Genomic DNA, 9,883 nt, shown 5'->3' with positions numbered 1-9,883 from the left:
CAGGAAATGCTATGTCATACTGTTTACAGAATTGTGTTAAAAATAGTTCATATGCATTAATGACTTCATGGGATTGTAAAATAAGATTCAAATCGAGATTTTCTGATAAAAGAGTTCGAAAATACAATAATTTCATTGTTTTCATTGATCTGTCGCATTAAAATTGTAGAGTTCGAGGGAGGATTAGTTTGGGTAATGTTATCAGTAATTAAGAATATTGGATAGTGATCTGTTAAATCAGTTTTGATTATGCCCGAACCTAAACAACAATTTTGAAAATTGTTAGTAACTATATTATCAAGTAATGAAGATGTAGTCTTAGTTATTCTCGTTGACTTATTTATTGTTGGTAATAGATTATATTGGGTTAAAGTATCTAAAAAATATTGAACATTTTTATTTGAAGCATAATTAAGCAAGTTTAAGTTAAAATCACCAGCCAAGTAAACATGTTTCCGTGTTAAGCTAATTTTGGTTAAAAAACTGCTTAAATAAGTTTTAAATTTTTTTAAAATACCAGATGGTTGTCTATAAATAGAATTGATTACAATGTTTTTGGTGGTTTTGTTTATGATTTCTATGCACAGCGACTCACAATCTGTTTCATTAACATTAAGATCATTACGTAAAATAAAGTTTATTGATTTGTGAACAAAAATACTAACACCACCACCAGCGTAGTTAAAACGCGGTTGGTGAACTGATACGTAATTACTTAATTCAAGATTTGAATTTTTTCCATTGGTTTTAAGCCAAGTTTCCGTAATACAAATTATTTGAAATTCGTGGTGTAGTTGATGCAATAAGAGTCTAAGATTTTCAAAATTTTTGTTAATACTTCGAATGTTTACATGTAATATAGAAAAGTTTTTTTTGTTCTGACAGAGATATTGAGTAGATTCAAAAATTGAATAATACTCCCTTTCTAAATTTTTTCCATTAAAATAGTTATTATCACTAGCATTCTCATCACTAAAATTAAATGAAAGATTGACCTCCATTTTTATAAGTAAAATTTAAAATAATTAATAAAGCAAAGTAACATATAGAAAGTAAAACAAAATATAAATAAATAAGTAAATATAAATGTTACGAAAATAATATTTTACTTTTTGTTCGCAGCCCAATCCCGAATGATCAACTTATCGTAAGAGATGAATGCATATTTTCCGGCTGCTCGTTCAACTTTCATTTGTTCCCGTAGCGCTTTCCTAATTGTGACAGTTTCGGCACAAAAATCTTCGTTAATATAAATATTTTTACCTTTTAATTGAGATGTTTTTTTTAAAATTTCAACTTTATCTTTATAATCTAACAGTTTTAATACAATTGTTCTGGGTTTGTTTAAATCTCTCTGACCAGTTCTATGAGCTCTTTCAATCCTAATATTTGTTAACCCCAAATGCTCTTCAAAAACTTTACTGACTTTTAATTCGCTCTCAATCCACGTTTCACCTTCGTTTTCTTTTATCCCGTCTACCTTTAAATTGTTTCTGCGAGATCTATCCTCCATCTCTCTTAGTTTACTTTTTATTTTATGATCGTCGGAATTATGATTTTGCTTTTCAATGTGAGATGTTTGTTTTTTTTCCTGAGAAGTAATAGCTGTCTTAATTTTTTCTTTAAAAAGGTGTTCGTGAAAATTTAAGCTTCTTTTGATTTCATCTACGTCTTTTTCCATTATCTTTATTTGTTTTGCATGCTGATTAACCTTCAAATCTACTTTATCTAATCTATCGTATATGATTTTCGTATTTGCGCTTAATATGTTTAACACGTTTTTTTCATGTTGCTTCATCATTTCGTCTATTTCGTTCTTAAATTCTTTAAACATTTTTTGTATCGTTTTTTTTACTTGATCCATTGTAATAGCCATTATTAATCAATATATATAATATATATTCAACGTTTTCTTATTAACACAAATACTGAAGTAGTTTAGATGTGTTTTTTTCCGTATTTATATATATGTATATATATATATATATATATATATATATATATATATATATATATATATATATATATATATATATATATATATATATATATATATATATATATATATATATATATATATATATATATATGTATATATATATTATTCAAAAATAGGTCATGTCAAAAATTTGAAAAGAAACTTGACCCCAAATTTGTACTGAGGTTTTAAAACAAAAATTTTTTCGAAAATCGGAAAGGTGCCCGCAGAGAGCAAAAAGGTCATTTTTTGCCCTATTTTTAGGAAAACTTTATCGTACTTGAGGGATCTCAACTAATTCAAAAAATATACCATCCAATAACATGGTAATGAGTTCCATAACTTAAGTTTAAGGGGCTTTTTCATAAATTTTTCTTTAAGTAACTTAAAGTAGAATGATAAAACGTGGAAAATCATCAAAACATAAAAATACTATTCTCGTTTTAGACTAAATAGTCTCTTAGCCATGTCGCCACGTTCTTTACATTTTTGATCTGCAACTGCTATAATAACTAAATATGGATCAAGGTCCCAAGTATGTCGCATTATGGAGTTAGAAACAGCTTGAGCCCCAGCTTTGTTCGATTCTTCAAACCTTTTCATCTGGCTATATGCTTTCATATTCTAATAGTTAAGGCTTAGATTTATCAACGCCTTATTTAAAAATAAAAAATATACATCTTTTATGTATTTGTTCAAAATTATATATTCATTTTAAAACAATTATTTAGACCGTGCAACTACGTTGATTTTATCAATTTTTTCCCTATGTAGAAACAGTTTTAGGTAAAATAAACTTTTACCCATAAATCTGTCAAGATGAACAGCAGAAGGATTGTTAAATCTGTCGATGTGTAACAGTACCATCAATGTAAGTTCAGCCAACTCCTAATAGTCTTCTTTAGAAATTTTCCACCCAAATTCCAAAAAATTTTTTGCTAATAACTTAAATAACTAACTCCAAAAATTCTCCTTTCACTAAAATAACTCCTTTCACTAAAAATGTAAAAAAAAAAAATTACTAGGAGAAGTGCTTTCCTCAGCAAACCCATACGTTTAAAAATTAAATAAAATTAGAAAAACATGTCTCTCTGAAAATATCCTGTGAAGGTTACGTGCGAAAGTATTTTTCAATCGATTAATATATTAATATAACATTGTTGACAAGTTTGAATATTTTTCAGTCTCCTCATATATATATATATATATATATATATATATATATATATATATATATATATATATATATATATATATATATATATATATATATATATATATATATATATATATATATATATATATATATATATATATATATATATGTATATATATATATATATATATATATATATATATATATATATATATATATATATATATATATATATATATATATATATATATATATAAATTTAAGTTACTCAATTTCCTAATTTGGGAAATATTGACTAGATGTCAGCATTTTGTATGTCAACAATATAGCATCAGCCAAATTTATAAGCAGGAGTCTAAGACTAGTCGAAACAGTTGCGTGAAAAATATTTATAAGGTTTGCATTATTATAAAATAAAAAAACATTTTAAAGTATTATACTTTAAAGTATAAAATACTTTTAAAAAAATTAAAAAATTCTATAACTTGTAAATCTATATCGATCTCTTTTTTTAATTATAGAATAATAAAAAAGCTACTGATTGGTCAGTTTCTTTACAACGTACATTTCAGCAAGATTTTATTCAGAATTATTCAGAAAGTGTTTCATAAAAAATATTCTGGCTCTCATGGAACACAGTGGGACGAAATCCCGATTTTGTGGCCAAAATTTCCAAATAACCTGCATGAGGGTTTTCGAGGTCGCTGATTACGAATCTGAGATCAGATTTAAAAAATTCAAAATGGCGGCTAAAATATGGCGGCCAAAACTGATATTACGTTGAAAATATGAAGTCTCATGTAGTTTGGTTTTTGAGGTCATTGCTTATGATTCAGGAGTTAAATTTGATCAAAAAAATATTATAAAATTATTTCCAAATTTATAACATTATTAAAAAAACAGAAATTTGTAAATTTAATTTTTTTTTTTTTTTTAATTGGTAAAAGATTAAGTCACATATATGTAAAAAAAATTGTTTATTTAATCCTAATAACAAAAATCCCTTATGTCATATTCATTAATGTTCGAATCATTCGATTCGGAATCTGATTTTGAACCACTTGTATCTCAATTGGAATCGTTCCTTGTCTCTTGTCAGATGACTTCAGACAATTATATAGCATCTTGATGTAGAGATTTTTGCCGGTCTCTGGGGCAATTTCCTGATGCTAGAGAGAAATGGATCTGATGTTAATAAGAGCGTAATAAAAATGTATCTCATATTCGATTCTCTTGAGCATTTTCTTGAATAATGTAACCTGAAGTTTTTAATGTCTTTATTGCGTGACTCTTGGGCATCTTCAGAAAGTTGTCCAATTGGTAAAAGCGCATATTTTACAATTTCTGCTCCATAGATCAACACTTTATGTACAGATGTAGGCGTGTAATACCACGAATATAAAGCCACAAATAAATGGGCTACACAATAGTCTTTGAATTTTTTATCATCTATATCAAACCCGCTCGAAATTACCTGCAAAACAACAAGAAATCTGTGAATTAAATTTTCATCGACTGTTCTTTCATAAGAAAGAACAGTCGATGATATAGCAGCATTTTGAAAAAAGCGGCGCGCTGTATTTCCATCGTTAGAGCTTCTATATCCTGGCTTTGGTCGATCAACAATAAGCCCCAGTTTTATCCTAAATTGAGTCTGTATTTCTTACTTACGTATTTTCACATTCTTTTTATCTTCCTCTCGACGAGCTTGCCACTTTTTAGTTGTTAGCTTATACGAAACATACAAACAGCACTCGAAAAAACAAATCCAAGATATTCCAAATCTTAAAATATCTGTAGTAATGTCCATTTTTATAATGTTGTTGATGTCATTAATTTCTTTAGAGGAAGTTTTGCTTAGGAAGCAGCGTTGTGCTGAAGTGGTACCAGTTACAGACTTTACCGTCTATCATCGTAAAGGACATACAATAAGTTACTGAAATGGATTTTCTATTTTGTTCATTAGAATATGGTGCAAGACCCTCAATCTGCAGTTCGATGTTGGTAACTTCTTTCAATGTTGACCGTACATCTTCATGTACAAACTGCAATCGTTTTGGTCTGCTGAATCGCGGAGATGATGGTCTAGGATTTTTCTACACGATAGTTGCTTCACATGCCTCGTGATTGTCGTGTATTAATTGTAAAGGTACAAAAGAAGTATAAAAAATGCTTTAATCAGATTTTCCAGTTTCAGTAAATTTTTGTTTATAAACACTTTGATCGCTGCGTTCATCACATCCCCATTTACAGTGATATACTAATTTTTGCAGAATTTTCGGATTTAGAGTATCAGTGACATCAGCCTGAAGTTGTATAACTCTAGATGTGGTATGATCAAATAAAGCCCGTAGTTCAATTTGTGCGAACGACTTAATAACAGTTTTGTACACAACTGATGGATAACAACATTTTTTTGCATTTTCTACTTCAAGGTATGATGGATATAATTTGCATTTATATGCTCTAGCTACATTTCTTGATAGTTGATAAGAGTGTTTTAATTCTCCTTTCTTAATCATTAAAGAAAGTGCCTCGTCTGGGGTTAAAAGCACTTCATTTTTTGAACAAACAGCGGATATATATTTTGAGGCTCTTGTTGGGTTTGTTAACGTGATATCTTAAACAACTTGAGCAGCATGTACTTGACCAGAAGTCCTTAAACTCATTTGAGCAGCATATGCAAATTCTTCTGTAGAAAAAGCAGAACGTACTTCTTGAGTCTTTTGCCTCTTTGATCTATCGCTAGATGAAGCAAAGGATTGCGAAGGTTGCCCATATTTTCCTTTTTTATAATCATTCTTCACAATCTTCTCATGTGTTGTGCAATCAGTATTAGATAATTTTGAAAGCTGTACGGTGCCCTTCAACCATTCTTCATTTTTTTTCAGAAAAAATTTCCCCCATCTTCCTGCTGCTCTCCATCTCGATCGAAAATTTGCAAATAACTGTGATAATGACATTTCATCCTCGCCTACTTGTATCACATGTTTCGTTTTTTTGAAAATTGCATCTGTCAAAACATCAACGATGAACTTATATTCATTTTTTAAACTGTCTTTCTTCATAAAGAATATATCTTTTCTTGGCAATTCCATATTTGAAGATTTGGAAAACTCTGTAAAAAAAAATACAGTTATAACTGCTGAGAGTTCTTTGAGGACTATTTTATAAAATTTTGAGATTATCATAAAACGGAACGAAAAGTAACTTGTAAAGCATATATTTAAAATAATAAATTATTGTATTAAAATGTAGTTAGTGCCATTAAATAATGTTAACCCACTAATTTCCATGATCATTATAAGACATTAATCTATGTTAATAGATTAATGTCGCACCTTGCATTCCTCCATAAAAACTAGTCTCACTATTAAAATGGCACTCAATGGCAGCCAGTTTCTTAATATGTTATATTTAACACTATACACTATCAAATCCTTATCAAAAGAAGGTGGATAAAACCGCGGTTAAATTTTTAAAACTACATTAGAAGACCAATTTTTGATAAAAAAGTTTACAATTTTTTATGTTTACTTGTCGCGCGATTTAAATATTAAAAAAATTAAAATTAGCAATAACTGTGCATAACCATATATTCTACAAAAAATGATTCCATTTTAGGCGAATTCCAATTGCAATAGTTTCTTCAGTTTAACACCACTTTAAAACAGGAAAGAATTTTTCGACGACGAAATCGGGATTTCGTCCCGCAGCAAAACAACCCTTTCATTTACACTCAGAAAAAGTTATCCACTGCCAAAAAAGTTGAAGTTTTCAAAATAAATTTATCAAAGAGTGCATAGGAATTGTTCACGGTGCCATTGTTAAAGAGGCTCATACGACCCTTTACTATTTCATTTTTCTTGACGGAACTCTTGATACTTTTTATACTGAGCGAATCGCACTTATAATCTGGTTTTTCTACTTTGGTGTTAGCAATAGATGGGTAGTTAAAGAGCGTTTTTTCAGAATCTCGAAAAAAAAATATATCATTGCCAAGTTATTAAAGAAAAATGACCTCAATTTAAAAAACAGCAGAGGTCAAGGATACGATAATGGAGCCAACATGACTGGTGTGTAAAAAGGAGTACAACTGATTTTTTTTCAGAAGAGTCCTTAAGCTCTTTATCTACCATGCAACGCTCATTTGCTTAACCTAGCCGTTCATAGTGTTCTTAGCCGTTCTGCTGCTTAAATCCGTTAACTAGCCTTTCGTAGTGTTCATTACACTGAATCTTCCGTCATGTGAAAAATTATTTTACTCACTTCATTAAACCTCGCAAAGCAAATGGAGTGTTCGGATTGAGGCTGTAAAGCCGTCGGTTAACATCGTGGCCTTGATCTAACTGATGATTAATTGAATGAAATAAAATTTGGAGAAATGGATTTAGTCATTTAAATTATTTTTGACAACTTTTTGGCTCAAAGCTCTTCAAGCAATAAAGTTAGCGCCTTCCTTTATTCAGAAAACATTTCTTTAGATAATAAGATGAAGTTTGTACATTTCTTTAGATGATAAGATGAAGTTTGACTTTTATCGAGAATCTCATCAGACTTAAACCTTCTTGGCTCAAATTCTATAATGAATACAATTTTATTGTGTCCTGTCGAGCAAGTTGTGGTATTCAATCAGACATTTATCAAAAGAGGACTACACAGAGTAAGCCATCATAAGAAAAACCAAAAAAGTTTATTTCTGCAAAAACGAAGAAAAGCAGTAAAAGGTAAACGTGTTGCTTTCGATACTTTCGATACTTAAAATTAAAAAAAAAAAAGATAGGTTTATAACAGTTTCTTTTTCCCATGGCTTTTAGAATTAAATAGTAGACCGAGTTAAAAAGAAGTAGATGAATCAACTAGCCTGGAGAAGAAATGCAAAACTTAAGCACAAAGTTATGTGAACAATTAGGTTGAAGAGAAACTTTTTAAAGCGGTTCGTCATCTGGGTAGTCTGAAGAGTACCAATCTTTTTGATCTAAAAGAGTTTCTCAGTTTAATAAAGCTATTGAATGGGATCTACCATAAAAGGCATACAGTCTCTTTTCGAATTAAGTCAATGCCATGCATTTTTAACACGATTCATTTAACCGTTGCCGAAAGAGATCGGTTCTTCAGTAAGCTTGGTCTTTTCAGGGCAAAACTTTAGGGATAATATCTACATTGACATACATTCAAATATAAATAAATATATATTTTGGGTTGTATTAAATATGTATATATTACGATGCATATATGTGCCAATTTTTTTTTTTTTTTAATATTTTTTCGTGTTTGCTAACTCTATAATTTTTTTTTTTTTCAAACTTAATAATTTTTTTTGAACTTTTTAGTTTCACTCTTTTTAATAATATTATTGTTAATAATATTAATATTGTAAAATTGTATTTTTCTCTATTTCACGAAGGGCTTGATAATAAGACATTTGCTCCAGTCAGATTGCAACTATATATATTTTTTAGATATTAGGGATAACATTGTAAAATGTGTGCATTTTGAAGAAGATAGTAATAAAAGTAATAATATTTATATCTGAAGGTTGTACTATAAGGAGAGGAGTCAAAAAGAACGGCGAAACATGTAATTGTGGTAACAAAGGTGCATGGACTTGCACAGGCTATGGTATTGGTTGCAACTTTGATCAGCAACCTGTTTTCAAAAGAGAGTGTCAAAGCAGAGAGTGCTGTAATGCTGGAGGCGGTGATTGCGGTGGCATTAAAGTTTTTTTGATTTTATTATTGAATCTATATTATTAAAACTTTGTATTAAATATAGTTTTATTTAACAATTTTGTAAATTGTTTTTCAAGAAAATATTTAAAAACTCATTTTTGCTTTAATTTATATTATGCAATTTATATTTCGTTTTTTAAAATTTGTCAAAATTTTTAAAAAATAGTTGCTTAAACAATCAAAGCAATTAAGATTTATAAAATAAAGCTGGGAAAAAGTTAAAGTGGATGTTGAAAGTTTAAAAGGATCCAAAAGTGCCGAGACAAGTTGTGTTTTAGGGTGGTTCATAAAACAACATTTTTTGAAAATGTCTGATGGTACCCCTAATGGTGTTCAATATAATAAATAATACAAAATTTAAAAAATTTTTAAATAAAAAAACTCGCTCGAGACCCTCAAACATCAGAAGGGTCCCTAATATTATGAAAAAAAAAAAGTTCTTGCAAAGCATATCATGTTTGGTAAAAGAAATGAAAAAGGCTAAAAGAAGTGAAGTTTAAAAAAATTTAGAAAATAATAAAAACAATTTATGGAAACACAAATAAAAAATTTTATTTAAAAGAAACTATGAAAATATGTCTTTTTTTATTTTTTGTTAAAAAACAATAGTTTTTATATCATAAAATTTAAAATAGTAATTTTTATGTAAAACTTCATTTGAGACTCAACATGGTATACTTTTAAATAACTTTTTTTTTTCTTAATATTAGGGACCCGTCTGATGTTTTAGGGTCTTGAGCAACCCCTAAAAAATTTATTCAAAATTTGTTTTAATTTAGTATTAATTTATTACATAGAACACATATAGGGGGTACCAGCAAACATTTTCAAAAAAAGTAAATTTATGAGCCCCCTATTGTGTTCATATCTTAAATAATCTTTTAAAAAGAAAATGCGATTCAAATCATTTTTGAAAAAACAAACTATTTATCAAAATATTATCCAAATATTATTCTAGAACTTGTAAAAAAAATTCAAACAACGACGAATATCAAAACGAAGTGGTGAGACTAAACA

The 9,883-nt window shown here is 28.6% G+C and overlaps 1 protein-coding gene across 1 annotated transcript; it reads right to left on the bottom strand.

Annotated features, from left to right (window-relative positions):
• Positions 1 to 1,105: 1,105 nt before the first annotated feature.
• Positions 1,106 to 1,876, bottom strand: LOC136074543 (uncharacterized). Its single transcript, XM_065786876.1, has one exon. The coding sequence runs from the start codon at positions 1,874 to 1,876 to the stop codon at positions 1,106 to 1,108; it is 771 nt and encodes a 256-aa protein (XP_065642948.1).
• Positions 1,877 to 9,883: the final 8,007 nt, after the last annotated feature.

Source organism: Hydra vulgaris, chromosome 01, assembly GCF_038396675.1.
Source record: "Hydra vulgaris chromosome 01, alternate assembly HydraT2T_AEP".
Lineage (NCBI taxonomy): Eukaryota > Metazoa > Cnidaria > Hydrozoa > Anthoathecata > Hydridae > Hydra > Hydra vulgaris.
Note: the sequence above shows the minus strand (reverse complement) of the source record. Positions and strands in the feature narration are given on the sequence as shown.

Excerpts from the sequence above, each read along its gene's own strand:
- LOC136074543 (XM_065786876.1), bottom strand. The coding sequence starts at position 1,876 with ATGGCTATTACAATGGATCAAGTAAAAAAAACGATACAAAAAATGTTT.